At 38.5% G+C, this 21,494-nt stretch overlaps 1 protein-coding gene and 1 non-coding gene across 2 annotated transcripts; both read left to right on the forward strand.

Annotated features, from left to right (window-relative positions):
• The first annotated feature begins 6,010 nt into the window (after positions 1-6,010).
• trnaq-uug (transfer RNA glutamine (anticodon UUG)) lies at positions 6,011-6,082 on the forward strand. The gene has a single exon. It is a non-coding gene; the product is annotated as a tRNA-Gln (tRNA).
• A 3,698-nt stretch (positions 6,083-9,780) lies between these two features.
• LOC134326004 (tripartite motif-containing protein 16-like) lies at positions 9,781-20,205 on the forward strand (the record flags this gene model as incomplete). The annotated part of the gene is made up of 7 exons (XM_063008197.1): positions 9,781-9,787; positions 9,909-10,503; positions 11,678-11,773; positions 12,567-12,800; positions 13,286-13,445; positions 14,686-14,745; positions 19,682-20,205. Coding segments are annotated over exons 2-7 (1,665 nt in total), but the record flags the coding sequence as incomplete, so codon positions are not given.
• Positions 20,206-21,494: the final 1,289 nt, after the last annotated feature.

A 21,494-nucleotide genomic window follows, 5' to 3' on the forward strand; every position in this document is an offset into this window, starting at 1 on the left:
CAACATACTCGATAACGAGTGGTTAATACCCACTTACCACCCCACACACCCTCACACATACACTAATTAAAGTTAACCCACACACGCTGCTGTTTGAAATGGCGGCACACGGCCCCTCCCAGTGGGATGCCGCCACAATCCAAAACAAGCAACAGCGTGGAAATATACTATAATAAAAGCACAATGAAAGCAGAACAACAGCCGGAGTGGAGCCCGACGATGCAAAGCTGGTTATAAATCCAATAGAGGAAAGATGAGAGCACCTGGCAGCCTAAAGTCCAATATTAATGTACACCAAACCCGAATACCCAGCTGGTCTCGGAGACAAAAGTCACGAGTATGGATCCAGAACGCGGGGAGAAAGCAAACTGAATAAACCACTGCAAAGCACAGATAGAGCCCAAAGGAGCCACTTCAGAACGCAGGCCACCGAACGGAATTCCCTCCAGAGAGAAACGTGAAAATACCAACCGTTGCCTCCACAAACGGATCGCTCGCGAACGAGCAATAACAGCAAAACCAATCCTGATGGCCAGGCGGAACTGCATGAAACAGCCCGAGCTTGCTCCACTGGTCGTGTCCGCACCGTGAATTTAAAGACTATCGCTAACGCCGAACAACGAGCCAGCGTAATGACGTAACCAACGATGCGACACGGCTGCAGCACACTTAAAGGTACCGGAGCACCACCACAATCGTACTAAAAGTTATTAAAGAATTTTATGAGGACTTGTTTAGAAGCAGGGGTGTAGATAGAACAGCAGAAGAGAAACTACTAGAACAAATTAAAACAAAAGTCTCGGAGGAAGACCAAGAAGAGTGTGATAGTGAAATAACAGAGGAAGAAATATTAACTGCAATTGAACAATTAAAGCCAAAGAAAAGTCCTGGTTTGGATGGATTAACAAATTAATTTTATAAAAATTTTAAAATAATTCTAGTTCCAATTCTAAAAGAAATATATGATGAAATTTTTAACAAAGCCGAATTGAGTGAGAGCATGAAAATAGCAATGATTAAATTAATATTTAAGAAAAAAGGAAGTGTTAATGAACTACAAAATTATAGACCAATAACAATGCTAAATACAGACGTCAAAATACTAGCAAAAATAATTGCAAACAGATTAAAAAAAGTTACACCAATGATTGTTAAAACAACTCAAGCATATGGGGTGGAAGGAAGAGACATTGCGGATACGGTGGGTAGCTTAAGGGACATAATATTATTTATGAAAGAAAAAAACTTAAAAGGATACTTGATAAATATAGACATTAAAAAGGCTTTCGATAGAGTGGAACATCAATTTTTATTTAATGTTATAAATAAATTTGGTTCTGGGGAAAAGTTTTTAAAATGGATAAAAAATTTTTATTATGGAATTGTAACATGCGTTAAGTGTAATGGTTTTATAACGGATTGCTTCAATGTCACAAGATCAATAACACAAGGATGCCCACTCTCAGCCCTCCTATATACAATGGTTGCTGAACCATTAGGGTTAATGATAAAAGAGAATAAAGAAATTAAAGGAATTACAATTGAAGGAAATAAAAACCATGAACCCATATATCAATATGCTGATGATACCACAATGGTACTTCAAGACCTCTTAAGTGTGAAAAAGGCAGTTGAAATATTAGAAATACAGTAATCCCTCCTCGATCGCGGGGCTTGCGTTCCAGAACCCTCCGCGAAAGGTGAAAATCCGCGAAGTAAAAACGTGTTTATATGGTTATTTTTATAACCCGATTCCATCGGCTTTAGCATTTAGCATCTTGTCATTAAAACCAATGGATTGAGGTAGCACAGCATGCTAACGTCAATATAACATCTCTCGTCATGTAACGATAATGGTTACATTTCCTGACAAGCCCGAACTTGCAAATAAAAACACTCGGTACAAGTTTATACAAGTTTATTACGTTTGAAAAGAACTCCATTCGTTTGTCCGTACCTTCAGCCATGTTTATTTTTCTGCAAGAGAGGAGCACCTGACCCGCAATGAATTCTGGGATTGTCTTGATCACTAAGGAAGCATCGGATGCACACTCATTTTTGAGTGAAAATAACGTTGAAACGTTAAGAAGTGAGGATATTAAGGCATCTAGGATTTGGAACAGCCTCCTAATCGGGAGCGCGCACAGGATGACGTAAAATGCGTCTATGTAGAAAGAGAGCTAGCTTTTCAAACACACCCCTTGTCTGCAGAAATCCACGAACCAGCGAAAAATCCGCGATTTATATTTAGACATGCTTGCAAATAAAATCCGCTATAGAGTGAAGCCCGCAAAAGTCGAAGCGCGATATAGCGAGGGATTACTGTATACTGTAAAGGAACAGGAGCAAAAGTTAATATAGGGAAAACCAAATATATGAGAATAGGACAAATAGATGCAATACCAGAAAACATACCGTTTAAAGAAGAAAAAGAAAGTATGAAGATACTAGGTCTATTCATAGGAAAAGATATAAAAAAAAAAACAAATGAATTAACATGGGAGAGTGCCATTAAAGGAGTGGAAAGGAGAATGAGAAACCTGACATTGAAAGGAAAAGTGTTAGTTATAAATACACTAATGCTGTCCAAAATTTGGTATTTATTGAGAGTTTGCTCAATACCTACAGGGGTTGGACAAAATAACTGAAACACCTGTCATTTTAGTGTGGGAGGTTTCATGGCTAAATTGGACCAGTCTGGTGGCCAATCTTCATTAATTGCACATTGCACCAGTAAGAGCAGAGTGTGAAGGTTCAATTAGCAGGGTAAGAGCACAGTTTTGCTCAAAATATTGCAATGCACACAACATTATGGGTGACATACCAGAGTTCAAAAGAGGACAAATTGTTGGTGCACGTCTTGCTGGCGCATCTGTGACCAAGACAGCAAGTCTTTGTGATGTATCAAGAGCCACGGTATCCAGGGTAATGTCAGCATACCACCAAGAAGGACAAACCACATCCAACAGGATTAACTGTGGACGCAAGAGGAAGCTGTCTGAAAGGGATGTTCGGGTGCTAACCCGGATTGTATCCAAAAAACATAAAACCACGGCTGCCCAAATCACGGCAGAATTAAATGTGCACCTCAACTCTCCTGTTTCCACCAGAACTGTCCGTCGGGAGCTCCACAGGGTCAATATACACGGCCGGGCTGCTATAGCCAAACCTTTGGTCACTCGTGCCAATGCCAAACGTCGGTTTCAATGGTGCAAGGAGCGCAAATCTTGGGCTGTGGACAATGTGAAACATGTATTGTTCTCTGATGAGTCCACCTTTACTGTTTTCCCCACATCCGGGAGAGTTACGGTGTGGAGAAGCCCCAAAGAAGCGTACCACCCAGACTGTTGCATGCCCAGAGTGAAGCATGGGGGTGGATCAGTGATGGTTTGGGCTGCCATATCATGGCATTCCCTCGGCCCAATACTTGTGCTAGATGGGCGCGTCACTGCCAAGGACTACCGAACCATTCTGGAGGACCATGTGCATCCAATGGCGGTGCCGTGTATCAGGATGACACTGCACCAATACACACAGCAAGACTGGTGAAAGATTGGTTTGATGAACATGAAAGTGAAGTTGAACATCTCCCATGGCCTGCACAGTCACCAGATCTAAATATTATTGAGCCACTTTGAGGTGTTTTGGAGAAGCGAGTCAGGAAACGTTTTCCTCCACCAGCATCACGTAGTGACCTGGCCACTATCCTGCAAGAAGAATGGCTTAAAATCCCTCTGACCACTGTGCAGGACTTGTATATGTCATTTCCAAGACGAATTGACGCTGTATTGGTCGCAAAAGAGGCCCTACACCATACTAATAAATTATTGTGGTCTAAAACCAGGTGTTTCAGTTTCATTGTCCAACCCCTGTATATATATATATATCGAATTATTGTCCAGCACTAGGTGGAAGTGGTTTTGTGGCCCAAAGTGAAATGATTAAGTTGGCCTTAAAACATTTCCAAAATACATGAATCAGCCTAAACATAAGAAATGTGTTTTTGTAACTTGGAAGAAATCACAGATTCTTACGTTTGGATTAATGATAAATGACAGAATCTGTTTACAGAAGTTTAGATCAAAACTTTCTGATGTTCTTTACATCTAGTTTCTCATCCACTCCCAATAACAGTGCTGTACTAATACTTTTAACTTTTACTATAAACCTGTAAAACAACCTGTAAACAAAGCTACAAGAACTCGCTGTTTCTATAAAACATCAAAAACTGTAAACAAAGCTGAAAATGTGACGCGTTTATATCAAAATGTTAGATTTAATAATGAATAAACTCTGAATCCGTTACAATCCACTGATTCGTCGGTTCAATGAATCGGTTCATCAGTACTGAATCATGTGTGATGCTAACAGTTAGCGGAGCAGCTAATAGTTTGTTTGTTTAAATAAAACTGGAGTTAAAGCTCCTCAAATCCTCACAGTGATGTTTTATTATGAACTCTAGCTTTATTATTAATTAGAATGTGGTTATAATTAAATATAAGGGTTATAATTAAATACATATTTTACTTACAGATGAGGCTCTACAGTACAAACACAGCAGCTTCTTGTTCTTCTTATGATGTTTAATGGCGGTTGGCAGAACAACTTAAGACGCACCAGCGCCACCAACTGGACTGGAGTTGAACAGCAGCTTAGCAGTAAAACATCTCCATTAGCACATCTGTATTAGTGGTGTGCGATACTGCAAAATTTGATATCGATCCGATACCAAGTAAATACAGGGCCAGTATCGCCGATATCGATCCGATACTGATACTTTGTACTTACTTTCATGTAGGGAAGAGCAGTGTATCATGATTTATGAGGTGAATGTATCATCACTTTGCTTTTGACTAAAAAGTAATTTTATTATTGTAATAAACTTTAATGAAGTCTGGGGTTTTTGTTGAGAAACAGTTATATAATAAGAAACATAATTCCCCCTCTCATTGTACACTCTGGCTTTTTGTAAAATAAAGTACAGAAAAATATTAAAGAACGTCGATTCTTTTTCATAGAAAGTTTTTTTTGTTCATAAACAATAATATAATAAAACTAAATTAATTCCTTTCACTGCACTTTTTATCTGTCTTAAAACAAAGTACAGTACAACATTAAAACTGAAGAATAGGTTTTAAAATGTGAAAACATCCCATCACGCTAGTATTGATCCGATTCCGATAACAACATTGGTATCGATACTATCGATATTTGGATCGATTCGCCCACCACTATCCTGTATCTCTCAGGTAGCTTTAGAGAGGACTACACTACAGACATCCCAAGTCTCCCGGAAGTTTTGGGAGTCTCCCGCATATACATAGCGGCTCCCTGATTCCCACAAGTCAGATAAAATCTCCCGGAATCTAGAACGAGCGGCCAAGAGCACACACACACACACACACACACACAGACGACACAGACTTTTTTAATACGATCGTGTATTAAATCCGTTATCTGATATACAATCTAGCGCACTGTGTAGGGAACATAAATCAATTGTATAATTTACTGTCTAGTGCACTAAGTAGGGAACATAAATCATCATCTAGTTATACTTTCTAGTGCACTATGTAGTGAACATGAATGTGTTAACTAATACACTCTCTAGTGCACTGTGTAGGGAACATAAACCAATTGTCTAATTCACTATCTATTCACTAATTCTTTTTTAATATACAATCTAGTGCACTATGTAGGGAACATAAATCCATTATCTTGCACACTATCTGGTGCACTATGTAGTACACATTGATGTCTTTGTGACGTAAACAGTTAGTTTAGTAGCTCAGTTAGCAGCTCCTAAAAGTTCTGTTATCACCCCCATATCCTTTGCTGTGTGCGAGAGGTTTTTAGCTTTTTTTTTTTCCTGAAATGAGTTTTTGCAACTTGGGATGTCTGACATGTTCACCTCCATCTATCCATCCAGCTAAAATACCATAAACGCTACATAAAAACATGTGGAGCTAATGGTGTAATTATTAACCTTTGTGTTCAATTCTTCTTTTGTGGTTCCATGGTGTAATGGTTAGCACTCTGGACTTTGAATCCAGAGATCTGACTTCAAATCTCGGTGGAACCTGGTTTTATTTAGGTAAAAACACTGTTACCAATGCTGAGTAGAGAATAGTGTTCCACATGTGACTGCTCTATGCCGAATTGTAACACCAAAAAACAAATTATTGTTTACAGCGCCATCTACCTAAAGGTTTAGAAACGTTAGCAGTTCCAGGATGGTAGCATTCAGCGCATGTGCAAGTACAACAGAGCGCTTGTGTATGGCGTCACATCAATGTCAAAACTATCGCGCGCAACTTTTAACATTTCGCGTGTGTAAATATCCCTCTCGCGAGCACAAAAAGAGGAATTGCGTGCACACTGATCATAAAATCGCTCTCAAACTGTCTTTTTCACTCTCGAATGTTGTTTTTCTGCTCGATTTCATTGTTGTGCGCGCGCGCGAAAGCAAATTACGCTCGGCTGCTCTTTCTGCGCGAGAGAAGATTTTGCGCTCGCGTTTTCAAATGGGCGGTTTTGACAGTTTGGGGGCGGAGTCAGGGCCGGCTCTATCAGCGAATGCTATTGGCTCTATGCATGCAAGCTCTGTGACGTGTTTCCGTTTAGCCTTAGTCGGACAGTCTAGCTTCTGGTTTGTGAGAACACCCGGCAAAGTTCTAAACACAACATGTCGTATAGCGGTGAATATGTAGAGTTTGCGTTTTCAAACACAAGATCGAGGTGGATCGGAACATTCTCAGGGTTCATGTTGAACGCTGCATTCGACGGGTAAAAGAGCATAAGTTGTTCGACACGGTGATCGCTATGTCCATTTCTGTTTACTGTGTTTTGCCTGCATGTGAACTATCGGACTGGACCACTTGACAAGGCATGAAGCTAAACACTCGCCTTTATCTGCAAGTTTCTTTTTTTAATAACGTGTACATTTAAATATTGTAAATATATATTATAGTTTATACTCTATTTCTGTGTTAAACAAAAGCATAAAAAACAACAAAAGCCTCTTTATTATGTAAACATCTTTTATATCTACACTCTTTGATTATTTTATCAGTTCTACAATTACAGACTGTAGTTCATCTGTTTCTCTCTATACTGTGTTAGCCTCCTTTCTGTTCTTAATAATCAGGACCACCACAGAGCAGGTATTATTTAGGTGGTGGATGATTCTCAGCACTGCCGTGACACTGCCATGGTGGTGGTGTGTTAGTGTGTGTTGTGCTGGTATGAGTGGATCAGATACAGCAGCGCTGCTGGAGTTTTTTAATATCATGTCCACTTACTGTCCACTTTATTAGACACTTCTACCTAGTTGGTCCACCTTCGCTCATCTATTGCTGCTGTTTGAGTTGGTCATCTTCTAGACCTTCATCAGTGGTCACAGAACGCTGCCCACCGGGCGCTGTATTTATCGTCTTATTTACTCATACCAGCACAACACACACTAACACACCACCACCATGTCAGTGTCACTGCAGTGCTGAGAATGATCCACCACCTAAATAATACCTGCTCTGTGGGGGTCCTGATTATTAAGAACAGGGTGAAAGGGGGGCTAACAATGCATGCAAAGAAACAGATTACAGGCAGTAATTGTAGAACTACAAAGTGCTTCTATATGGTAAGTGGAGCTGATAAAATGGACAGTGAGTGTAGAAACAAGGAGGTGGTTTTAATGTTATGGCTGATCAGTGATAGATGGATGGATGGATCGATATCAGAAGAAACAATAAATGAGCTGGTGTTTCAATACTTGTCCATATTTAGTGTGTAAAACAGTTTATCTCCACCTTTGCCGTTTCTCACGTTTTGTGAATCTGGCAGTTGTTTAGCATTTATTTCATGATGACTAGACCACTTAAATGGTGTTAAAGACTTGAAATAAAATCTTTTTACATTTAACTTTAAATGAAAGTCAGTTTTTTCTCTTTTGTAACATGATACAAGGTTTTGAATTGAACAGCATATTGCTGCCAGCTTGACACTGATAAATTCTGTAATGAGTATGTCTTGATAACCTGCCGTAAGAAACATAAAAAAAAAATAAAAAATCAAGTTTATCCTCACATTTACTACAAAAATGTTTTTTTTTGGAGAAAGACATGTTAATACTGTAACATCAAATTAATTAAATGACATGAAAATTTAAAGGTCTGACATAACATTTAATAATAAATAAAAGATAACTCATTAATATATTGGCAAACAAAACTTTTTACACTTAATGAAAAGATTGAGGGTAAATTGGTAATATATTCAGTCAGATATGTTAAGTTTGTTTTATTAGGAATTTAAAGTCATGTTTTACACTTTGGTTACATTCATGACAGAAACGGTAGTTACTCATTACACAAGATTCATCAGTTCAATTCATCAATATCAATTAATTAATATAAATTATATTAATATAATAAATAATTAATATCAAACAGTCATGGACAATTTAGTGTCTCCAATTCACCTCACTTACACACTTCTGGACTGTGGGAGGAAACACGGAGGAGCACCCGGAGGAAACCCACATGGATACAGGGAGAACATGCAAACTCCACACAGAAAGAACCCAGACCACTCCACCTGGGAATTAAACACACACACATACATTATATATATATATATACCTGACACTGTGCAAGGAGAAGATGCATCAAAATTAAATTGTAATGTATGCTTCAAAGCTAACTAAAACATAAATCTCAATACTGGTCTGTCAAGCTAGATGTAATGTTTGTCTAGTCTAGCAAAACAACCACTAACCAGTTTACAACTAGCCTACCTGCATGGTTATAAGGAAATGCTTGCAAACGTACTTACCTTCATATTTGTCAATGTAGCTGGTGTTGTACATTTAAAATCGTTGACCGTCACACGAGGTTAATCTTGAAGAGAACAAGTGTAAAAGAGAGAGCCACAATATCTGCTTGTTGACAACCGGCGTCTGAATACCGGAAGTTGATCTGTCCCGTACACGAGAACCCGGAAGTAAGGCGTGCATAGAGCCGGCCCTGACTCCGCCCCCAAACTGTCAAAACCGCCCCTTTGAAAACTCGAGCGCAAAATCTTCTCTCGCGCAGAAAGAGCAGCCGAGCGCAATTTGCTTTCGCGCGCGCGCACAACAATGAAATCGAGCAGAAAAACAACATTCGAGAGTGAAAAAGACAGTTTGAGAGCGATTTTATGATCAGTGTGCACGCAATTCCTCTTTTTGTGCTCGCGAGAGGGATATTTACACACGCGAAATGTTAAAAGTTGCGCGCGATAGTTTTGACATTGATGTGACGCCATAAACGACGAACTGTCGGATCTAACTGGAACGCAACATTTATATCGATATACGCGATATTGTCTTATCTTATATCGCGTATGAAAATATATCGATATATTATAAAATCTCGATATATCGCCCAGCCCTAGTGTCAACCATTCTAAAATCAATCATTTTAATATAATAAACGATGCAATATGGGTACAGTAATAAAGAATTAAAAGTAAATAAAATAAAAATTTTTTCATATAACCAAGGATGTAGTACTTAACTAGTCACCTGTACTAGGTACTACAACCACATTATAAAAGTCCTACAGCATGGGTACAGTAACGAAACATAAAATGTACTACAGTAAAGGTACAGTAATAATAAAATATAGAAGATTAACAAAAATTTTGAAATGCAAGTTTTGATAAGACGAAGGTTGTAGTTGTTAACTAGTTGCATGTACTAGTTACTACAACCACAATACAAATTAAAAGTCCCACAGCATGAGTACAGGTAATCAAAAAAAAAAAATCAAGAAATGTGAACATGAACATCACGCTCACGAACTAAACCAGGAAGTCTGAGCTGCTGTAAATAACTTGCTGTGTTTACTGGTGTTTCTGTTTACATGTAGAAAAATGGCGGAGTCAAAAATTTCAGTAACTCAGGACGAGTTCAGCTGTTCAGTCTGTCTGGAAACACTGAATGATCCAGCTGCTATTCCATGTGGACACAGTTTCTGTATGGTGTGTATTAATAACTGCTGGGATCAGGAGGACGATAAGGGAACATACAGCTGTCCACAGTGTAGACAAACCTTCACTCCAAGACCTGTTGTGAGGAGAAACACCATGCTGGCTGGAGTTGTGGAGAAACTGAAGAAAACAGAACTTCAAGCTCCACATTCTGCTCACTGTTCTGCTGGACCTGAAGTTGTTGATTGTGATTCCTGCACTGGAAAAAAATACAAAGCTGTTAAATCCTGTCTGGTGTGTTTGGCCTCTTTCTGTGAAACTCACCTTCAGCCTCATTATCAAATTCCTTCTTATAAGAAGCACAAGCTGGTTGAAGCCTCCAGACGACTCCAGGATCAGATCTGCTCTCAGCATGATAAACTGCTGGAGGTTTACTGTCGTACTGATCATCAGTGTATCTGCACGTTGTGTATGCTAGACAATCATAAAGGACATGAAACAATATCAGCTGCAGCAGAAAGAACTGAGAAACAGGTAAAAATATTATACAGCTCTTTTTAACAAGTAACAACTCATTAGTTCTGTTTTTATTTTATACATATCTTTATATTTTATACATATATTTTATTTTATACAGCTCTCTTCAACAAGTAACAGATCATTTATGTTAGTTATGTTATGTATAAATGACAAACATTTCACTCGTGCAGAATTAGATTATTATAATGCTTTTCTATTCTCTAATTGTACAGTTTATTAGGTACATTTACGTTTTATCTGATATACCGAGCAAATACAGTGGGCAGTTTTGTACACACAAGATTAAACCCCTTTTACACAGCCATGTTTTTTCCAGGTACTAAAATGCAATTTACAGGGTCAGTGTTATTTGTGAAAGCAAGAAAGTTGATGCAGTAATATACTGTTAAGACCAAGTAGAATTGTTGGGTAAATACTGGGTTGCATTATGTGGAGGCGATCAAAAACATTAAAATGATATAGAAACACCAGCAGGAAACATTAAAACTAGCTGTTTAGATGGACGTTATAATAATGTGAGTAAATCAGCTAGGTCAAACATAACCACTATATGGCCAAATGTATGTTGACATCTGTGCTAATGATTAAGTTCAGGTATTTAAGCGACACATACATAACAAGGGTTTTTGGAATGTGATGTCAAGTCATGGTCAAGAATTTTTTGACCATAAAACGATAACAAAACAAAACAAGACACCATTAATAAATTACATTACTACTTTGTTGGCAGTTTTAAAGTAAAAAAAATATTATTAGCTATTTGCTGCATTGTGATTAAATGTAAGCCTGGATCTTTTAAAAACATTTTAATTTTATAACAGAACAATGGTGGACTTGCATATTCAAATTCATTCATAAATACTAAATGGACTTTAAAGGGGATTGGCTGTTATCTTATTAAATTATTCATCTTCTTTATAGATTTAATTTCATGACTGTTAAGATTAAATCTCTTATTTAATATGTCTGTCAATTTGCTCTGTTTATGTTTGCTTTAATGATGCGTAAAGTCCCATTACCAGAAAAGCAGCCCAAAATTTTGATTCACCACCTCAAAACTGCAGTGTTTTATCTGACCATAATACATTATTCCAATTAGGATTTGCACTGCATTGTTTGTGGTGCTCGTACACAATACAAGTAAATTCTGAATTGTTATTCTGTGTAGAAGCAGCTGCTGGAGATCCAGAGAAAATTCCAGGAGAAAATCCAGAACAGAGAGAAGGAACTTTGTGAGCTGATAAATGCGGTGGAGTCTCACAAGGTAAATTTTATAAACAAAAAGCTCTCAGGATCAGTCCAACTCTCCTCCGTTAAACCAATCTCCATTAAAAATGAGATCTTTTATATCTCAGGTAACTTTGCAAGTGATTTTTGTTCAGGAATTTAAAAGTTCTGCCTGGTTATATAGTGATTGATGCTTTACAACAATTCTGAGGTTGTGCTAATAATTATAAGGGTGATAAGATCAGATTAGGACTTTGACTGGGCCACCCAAGAAGATTATTAATTGTTGCTTTGGATTAAGATGCTTAAACATAAATTAATGTATAAGATTTCTGGTAAAGACTTTAGAAGATCACTACATTGAATTTCCCAGTTCTGGCCAGGCTGCTGTTTCTTGATACTCTGTAACAGTATGCTACCACCAGCATCTTTTACAGTATATATGTTTTTTTTAGGTTTTATTCGATTTAATCCACACATATCATTTTGAATTAAGGACATACAGGAGCAGATGTGTTGTATTGAAAATCTGCGAGGATATATGCTGACAAATGCAGTAAAAACTAAAGTGATGGTGAACACTAAAGAAGTACTGGTGTGGAAGGTAGAAGACTGGAACTCTTTCTTATATTTGGGAAGTAGAGAATCAATTACTCCATCATGTGGACATGATGATGATGGTAACATTTACAAGAGTATGAAAAATCAAGCCATTTAGCACCATCACCAAGCTATGAGTGATGAAAGTCTTTGTCTGGGCAGTAGCTACATGTGCAGGATGGACAAATATCTGAGTGAGAAACGTTTCCTCTTTCTGAATCTTCTATCAGTGTTCTGCACAGACAGCAGTGAAGAACATTGAGAGGATCTGTACTGAACTAATCAACTCAATTAACAGAAGATGCTCTGAGCTAAAAGATCTGATCAGAGATCGAGAGACGGCAGGAGTAAGTCAAGCTGAAAAAGTCCTGAAACAGGTGGAGCAGAAGATTGTAGAGCTGAAGAGGAAAGATGCTGAACTGCAACAGCTCTCACACTCTGAGGATCCCGTCCATTTCCTCCAGGTATCAGAACTAAAAATAATTATATTATTGCTGCACCAGTCCAAGTAATAAATTACTTGTAAAAGTATAAAAAACTTGATGACAGTAGCGTCAAAAAGATAATAAATAGTGAGAACTCACCTGATATCAGATAATGAGACATTAGATTGACCATTGATGGCGGTCTCTAGTGGACAGGTAGGAAAATAACAGGGCTGAGTTTTTTGGTGGACAGCCACACTATTTAATCTCTAACTGAAAGGAAATCTGATTGGTTGCCAGCCAAAGGGAAAAGGGGCAGCTGGTATCTGAGAATGTATTGGAATGGTATAAATCCAGTGGTTGAATAAATGAATTTTACTATCTTCACAGTAGTCTAAAATTGTCCTTGTACCAACTATTTTCAACAGTATTACAGGCACAAGTTTATTAGTTTATTAGTTGAATCATTTGTGATTCATCATCATCTTGTTGTTTCTCTGTGAACATTATCTGTCTGGATGTAGAATTTTCAATCTCTCTCGGCTTCTGCTGGATCTGCAGAATCAGCCTCCATCACAATCAGTCCTTTCCGCTCATTTGATGATGTTACAAAGTCTGTATCTCAGCTGAGAGAGAAAGTAGAAGAATTCTGGAAAGATCAGTGTGAGAAGATACCAGATGAAGGTGAGTTCAAGCCCTCAGTGTTCCATTGTCTTCAAAGTGCTTCGGTACTCAAACATCAAACAAAACAATCAAATCCATCAACATGAACAATTTACATCTAACAAAATCATTCATTTACTCATTAACCCAGTACTGGTCATGGTCACAGTGAGTCCAGGGTTGAATGAAATACACTCACACTTAGTCAGTTACTCAGACTTAAGGCCACTTTAGACAAACACTGAGAGAACATGCCAAACTTCTTACTTGCTGTACCTGTGACAATTTCTGGTGTAAATATGTATTTACTGTGATTAGTGATTGTACTGTTACTCTTTCTGTAGTGAAGAAAGTCCGGATTACTTCACCTCCTGAACCTGAAATCAGAGAAGATTTTCTACAATGTAAGTTTCTCACAAACATACACAGTGCAGTGAAAAAGTATTTGCACCCCCCAGTTATCTGTATTGTTACATATTTGTCACACTTCAGAGGTCATGAAGTTAAAACAAGTTAAACATTAATTTAAACAGCTGTCTGTATATTTTTGATCCAGGTGATTTTATGAGTCTTAATCATTTAGTCACAGAAACCACTGAAACACACACACACACGCTAACATGTACCAACACACATTTACACAGACACAGTTACAGAGACTCTTCCATTCTTACACACATTCACATTAACATATTATTAGACACACACACTCATATGTGCGCACACACTCAAATACACACACACACACACACACACACACAAACACACAAACACACACAATTCAAAGAGCTTCATTAGCATGAATGTGTGTTTGTTGCTGGATTGTGTGTTGCTGGTGTGTGTCTGTGTACTGTTTGTTAATGTGTTAGTGTGTTTCTGTAGCATTTATGCATGTTTGAGTAGTTGACTAAATCAACTTTACTTAGCAGGCCTTTAAATATTTCAGGTTTTTATAAACAAAGTGTTTTAATTACACAACACAAATGTAGAAATTTGAACTTAAAATCCAACAAAACTTCCACTCACAAAGTGAACTGTAGACGGTGCCAAATGAAAGAAATAAGAAAAACAGCTAAACTGCCAAACCAGGCCTAAACTAACACACACAAAAAAGACAAGAAGTGGCACCTGCCTCTTACCCAGTGAGCTAAACAGAATAATAATAATACCTATGTGTATGAATGTATTTGTGTATTTATGTATGTATGTGTATATGTGTATGTATTTATGAATAGTGATTGTACTGTTACTCTTTCTCCAGTGAAGAAAGTCCGGATTACTTCACCCCCTGAACCTAAAATCAGAGAAGATTTTCTACAATGTAAGTTTCTCACAAGCACACAAACATACACATTGCAGTGAAAAAGTATTTGCACCCCCTAGTTATCTGTATTTTTACAGTTTTTTTTTTTTTACACTTTACTAGTTCAGATGCTACAGCAGCTCAATTTGGTTCAAATCTAAATTTGATTAAGTCCAAAACCTAAACTTTATTTTTTCAGATTTATTTGAACAAAGATCTGCTCTTGTTATTTGGAATTGTTGTGTTTTTATATTACACAAGTGTTTAATCTTTAAATCATGAGCTGATGACCAGATGTTCTTCTTTAGCCCTGAAACACCATCACACAACCACCACCATGACTGACTGTTAGTAAGATGTTTTTTATTGTAAAATGCTGTTTTAGCTTCATTGCAAGTATAAGAATTCTGACTCATCAGTTCACAGAACATCATCACCAAAAGCTTGAGGGTCATTAAGGTTCTTATATTGGTAAATGAGAGGCAAGGCTTTATGTTTTTCTTAGTTAACAGTGATTTTACCTTGTGACTCTCCCATGGATTTTATTTGTGCTCAGTCTCCTTCCAATACTGGAATCATTAAATCAGATCTAAATTGAGGTCAGCAGGTCCTGCGGTTTCCTAAATGTTTGTCTGGGTTCTTGTATGTTTTCCTTAATGAGACATTGATGAGCTCTTGAAGCAATCTTAACTGTTCCAAGTGTCATTTGGAGATCATGGCTCTTACTGTGGTTCGCTGAAGTACTAAAACCTTAGGATTGGCTTTGTAACTTTTTCCAGACTAATCCAGTGATCATACCTCGGACTAGGGACATTTTAGTCCTTGCTAAAGACCACTGTTCCAGGTACTTTTCTTCAATAGTTATTTAAAATCACCACGAACTTCAGAGGTCATGAAGTTAAAACAAGTAAAACCCCATAACTCATAATGACTGATCACTGCCCATTGCATAACAATGGAAACGGTGTTCAGGTCCATATGCAAATCACAATGACCATTAATTACAATGGTCACATGTGCCTTTCACACATGATTGGGGTATAGCTCCTATTACGGCGTTGTAAAATGGTGATAGATGTACTCTCAGGCCCCCTCCCCGGTTCAGGGATGGTCGTTCCCTCTTCACATTTATGGCCTCTTTGACTCCTGGTTCAAACCAGCGTTCCTCCTTGTCAAAGATCTGCACATTTTCATCATTAAATACAGTGTATCACAAAAGTGAGTACACCCCTCACATTTCTGCAAATATTTTATTATATCTTTTCATGGGACAACACTATAGACATGAAACTTGGATATAACTTAGAGTAGTCAGTGTACAACTTGTATAGCAGTGTAGATTTACTGTCTTCTGAAAATAACTCAACACACAACCATTAATGTCTAAATAGCTGGCAACATAAGTGAGTACACCCCACAGTGAACATGTCCAAATTGTGCCTAAAGTGTCAATATTTTGTGTGACCACCATTAATATCACTGCTTTAACCCTCCTGGGCATGGAATTCACCAGAGCTGCACAGGTTGCTACTGGAATCCTCTTCCACTCCTCCATGATGACATCACGGAGCTGGTGGATGTTAGACACCTTAAACTCCTCCACCTTCCACTTGAGGATGCGCCACAGGTGCTCAATTGGGTTTAGTCCATCACCTTTACCTTCAGCTTCCTCAGCAAGGCAGTTGTCATCTTGGAGGTTGTGTTTGGGGTCGTTATCCTGTTGGAAAACTGCCATGAGACCCAGTTTTCGAAGGGAGGGGATCATGCTCTGTTTCAGAATGTCACAGTACATGTTGGAATTCATGTTTCCCTCAATGAACTGCAGCTCCCCAGTGCCAGCAACACTCATGCAGTCCAAGACCATGATGCTACCACCACCATGCTTGACTGTAGGCAAGATACAGTTGTCTTGGTACTTCTCACCAGGGCGCCGCCACACATGCTGGACACCATCTGAGCCAAACAAGTTTATCTTGGTCTCGTCAGACCACAGGGCATTCCAGTAATCCATGTTCTTGGACTGCTTGTCTTCAGCAAACTGTTTGCTGGCTTTCTTGTGCGTCAGCTTCCTTCTGGGATGACGACCATGCAGACCGAGTTGATGCAGTGTGCGGTGTATGGTCTGAGCACTGACAGGCTGACCTCCCACGTCTTCAACCTCTGCAGCAATGCTGGCAGCACTCATGTGTCTATTTTTTAAAGCCAACCTCTGGATATGACACCGAACACGTGGACTCAACTTCTTTGGTCGACCCTGGCGAAGCCTGTTCCGAGTGAAACCTGTCCTGGAAAACCGCTGTATGACCTTGGCCACCATGCTGTAGCTCAGTTTCTGGGTGTTAGCAATCTTCTTATAGCCCAGGCCATCTTTGTGGAGAGCAACAATTCTATTTCTCACATTCTCAGAGAGTTCTTTGCCATGAGGTGCAATGTTGAATATCCAGTGGCCAGTATGAGAGAATTGTACCCAAAACACCAAATTTAACAGCCCTGCTCCCCATTTACACCTGGGACCTTGACACATGACACCAGGGAGGGACAACGACACATTTGGGCACAATTTGGACATGTTCAGTGTGGGGTGTACTCACTTATGTTGCCAGCTATTTAGACATTAATGGCTGTGTGTTGAGTTATTTTCAGAAGACAGTAAATCTACACTGCTATACAAGTTGTACACTGACTACTCTAAGTTATATCCAAGTTTCATGTCTATAGTGTTGTCCCATGAAAAGATATAATGAAATATTTGCAGAAATGTGAGGGGTGTACTCACTTTTGTGATACACTGTAAGTGGCCGCTGACTTGCAGGTGAGTGTAAACCGCGGAGTCCTGTCCAAATTAGGTCGACCTTCTATGTTGGGCCATCCATCTCGCCAGTGGCTGTTTAGTTTCCCTGATGTACAGTTCCCGGCAATCCTCCCGGCACTTAACAGCATACACTACGTTACTGTGTTTGTGTCGAGGGACCCTGTTCTTAGGATTAACTCATTTCTGGCGTAGCATGTTTTGGAGTTTAAAAGCAACTGAAACACGGTGTTTGGCGAATATCTGTCTCAATTATTATGCTACTCCCGCCACATACAAAATCACCACTGGTTTTCGCTTAGACAGCGGTTGCCCTTCTCCTCTCTTCGTTCCACTGGAGCCGTGTTTGGGCATTTTTCCCACTTTTACGAATGCCCAGTTGGGATAACCACATTCACCCACGGCCTTTATGACATGAGATTTCTCTCTATCCTTGGCCGTGGTGTCTGTGGAGATGCTGTTCGCCCGGTGTTGCAGCGTCCTGATGACTCCTAGTTTGTGCTCCAATGGATAATGGAAGTCAAACCTTAAATACTGGTCCGTGTGTGTTGGCTTGCGGTACACATTTACTTTCAAACGTCCCCCATCTTGAATAGCAATTTCACAGTCTAAGAAAGTGAAACTGTTGTTGCTTGCATCATCTCTTGTGAACTTGATGTGTTTGTCCAACGAGTTGATGTGGTCCATGAATTGTGTGTACATCCCTCACCATCTTACAACACCATAATAGGAGCTACATGAGACAAACACACATTTACCCCAATCATGTGTAAAAGACACACATGGCCATTGTAATTAATGGTCATTGTGAATTGCATATGGACCTGATCACCGTTTCCATTGTTATGCAATGGACAGTGCTCGGTCGCTATGCAAATCGGCTGCATATAAGGTTGGGATATTCACCACCAGCTCAGACTGAAGAGGTCACTTGGATGAGTGGCGAATCGTATCTCTACAACATACTTGTCTCCAGATGAACTGACTCAACTTTATGGATTTGTGTACCTGGATTATTGAGCATGCATCAAGAGACACACACCAACACACATTTACACAGACACAGTTACAGAGACACACCCACTCACACTCATGCTTACACACTCTTACACACCCTCACACATACCTTAGTTAATTTCCCTAAGTGGATCAATAAAGTCTTATCTTTATCTTATCTCTATACACTTTAACACACACACAATTCAAAGAGCTTTATTAGCATGACTGTGTGATTGTTTGTTGTTAGATTTTGTGTTTCCGGTGTTTGTGTAGTGTCTGTGTGTATTCATGCAGCGTTTGTGTAATGTATGTTTGTGTGATTGTGTAGTGTCTGTGTTTGTGCAGTGTATCTGTATTCCTGTTCAGTGACGTGTATGTGTAGTGTGTGTATGTGTAGTGTTTGTGTAGCATTTGTGTGTATGTATAGTGTTGGTGTGTATTGTGTAATGTATAGTGTTTGTATGTGTCTGTGTAGTATTTGTGTGTATATGTAGTGTTTATGTGTCTGTGTAGTATTTGTGCATTGTTTGTGTAGTTTCTGTTATTGTGTTGTGTCTGTTTAGTGTTTGTATGTGTTCGTGTAATGTATGTGTGTGTGTTTGTGTAGTTTGTATGTGTTTGTGTAATGCATGTGTGTGTTTGTGTAGTTTGTATGTGTTTGTGTAATGTATGTGTTTGTGTAGTGTTTCTGTGATTGTGTAATTGTGTAGTGTTTGTGTAATGTTTGTGTGAGTTTGTGTGATTTTGTAGTGTTTGTGTATATGTGTAGGGTTTGTATGTGTGTATGTGTAATGTGTGTTTGTGTAGTGTCTGTGTGTATGTGTAGGGTTTGTGTGTGGTTGGATTGTGTGGTGCTGGTGTGTGTCTGTACTTTGTGAATGTGTTTTGTTTGTTGGGTGTCTATATGTCTGTGTAGTGTTTGAGTAGTATTTCTGTGCATGTGTAGTGTCTGTGTATTTGTGTGTTTGTCTAGTGTCACACTTTTGCACGCACACACTTCTCTCTCTCTCTCTCTCTCTCTCTCTGTCTCTCTCTCTCTCTCTCTCTCTCTCTCTCTCTCTCTCTCTGTCTCTCTCTCTCTCTCTCTCTCTCTCTCTCTCTCTCTCTCTTCTGTGTTAATTGGTTCATTTTGTGTTTCCTCTCCAGATTTTTGTCAGTTCACACTGGATCCAAACACAGTAAATAAAAACCTTCGTCTGTCTGAGGAGAACAAAGTGGTGACCTGGAGTGAAACATCACAGTCATATCCTGATCATCCAGATAGATTTCATTATAACTCTCAGGTTGTGTGTAGAGAGAGTGTGAGTGGACGCTGTTACTGGGAGGTTGAGTGGAGTGGGAATGTTGGGGTTTATATAGCAGTGTCATATAAAAGCATCAGCAGGAAGGGACATGGTGATGAGTGTGTGTTTGGATATAATGATCAGTCCTGGAGTTTGTTCTGTTCTCCATCCAGATTTTCATTCAGACACAATAACAAAAATACTGAAATTCTTATAAAGCCGAGTTCCTCTAGAATAGGAGTGTATGTGGATTATGAAGCAGGAACTCTGTCTTTCTACAGCGTCTCTGATACAATGAAGCTCCTCCACAGAGTTCAGACCACGTTCACTCAGCTCCTCTACCCGGGGTTTAGATTTGGTTTAGGATCAAAAGTGAAACTGTCAGATTTAACAAATTAAATGTAAAATTTACATGAAAGTGTAACATTAAACTGTTTGGGTGATTTTAGAATCTGTGAGGCAGTGATACATATATGAAGATTTTCTTTTTCAATTTATTAACCACCATTTATTTAGTGAGGAATAATACAGCAGAACTTAGATATGTGTGGATGGTTTCAGAGGGGAATTGATTCTTTCATAGAAATACTTTGTATTGTGGTACGTTTATTCAGCCTTCATCAGTTTATCTCTGCTCATTCAGCCTACAGCAGTTTAGACACACCCACTTTTCCACTAATTTGCCTCCATGATGAGCCTGTATAGAGAGAGAGATTTTTAAAAGTACATTTTATTACAACGTAATGTTTATTATCTCCAGAAGAAATCTTTCATTTTATACCATACAAATGTGGTATGTTTGAGAACAACCCAGGCTTTCATCCAATGACTGCTTCTTGATTCTTTTAGCAAGACCACCGCTACAGGGTCTGTATTATTACATTATGAATTCAGTTACAATAATATTTGAGTAACAATTCTATTGTTTTCATTTTTATTTGTACTTTTATTTCAGGTTCATCATTTTCTTCCTCTGTTTTATTTCCTCAATTTCTTTTATCCATTTAAAAGGTTTTGTTGTTTTATTTTTTATATTTTTGTTTAATTTCCATTTTATTTGTTATTTTTACTTCTTTTTTCTTTAATTAAGTCAGTGCATGCCTGTGTGGATAAAAATCTGTGGGTAAATTCATATAAAATGTCTTTTAGCTGTTGATTTTTGCTCCTTTATATTCTAATCTTATGGCTGGGTTCAGAAATAGGGGTTGGTTCAGGATCTGGTTCCTTTCTTTTGAAGTAAAAACATCTTTAATGATCTTTTTTACCCACCGCCATCAGACTCTACAACGAGTCTCTTCACAGTCGAGGCAGCCAGATCTAATGTTGTTGGACTGATTAGGGCTGTTTTTCCTTGATCGTAAACCACTTATTTACTGAAGTCACTTTATTTTCTAGACCCCAAATTTGCTGTCACATTTTGTTTTTGTAATTATTATTATTGTTATTAATAATCTAATGATAATAATGGTGATAATGTTGATAATAGTGGTGATAATGGTAGTGGTAATTATAATGGTAATAATAAATGTGTTTTTGGATACTTTATTGATACAGTATACTGTTTTTTACTCCATATTTGTATGTAGCGGTGCCCCTGTATATTCCTCCCTTACTGTTTTTTTCTATATTTCAAGGTTGTGCAATATGTGTAGAGTTCTGTGTGGAGTTCTGTGTTT

The sequence above is a fragment of the Trichomycterus rosablanca genome, chromosome 14, assembly GCF_030014385.1.
Source record: "Trichomycterus rosablanca isolate fTriRos1 chromosome 14, fTriRos1.hap1, whole genome shotgun sequence".
Classification (NCBI taxonomy): Eukaryota; Metazoa; Chordata; class Actinopteri; order Siluriformes; family Trichomycteridae; genus Trichomycterus; species Trichomycterus rosablanca.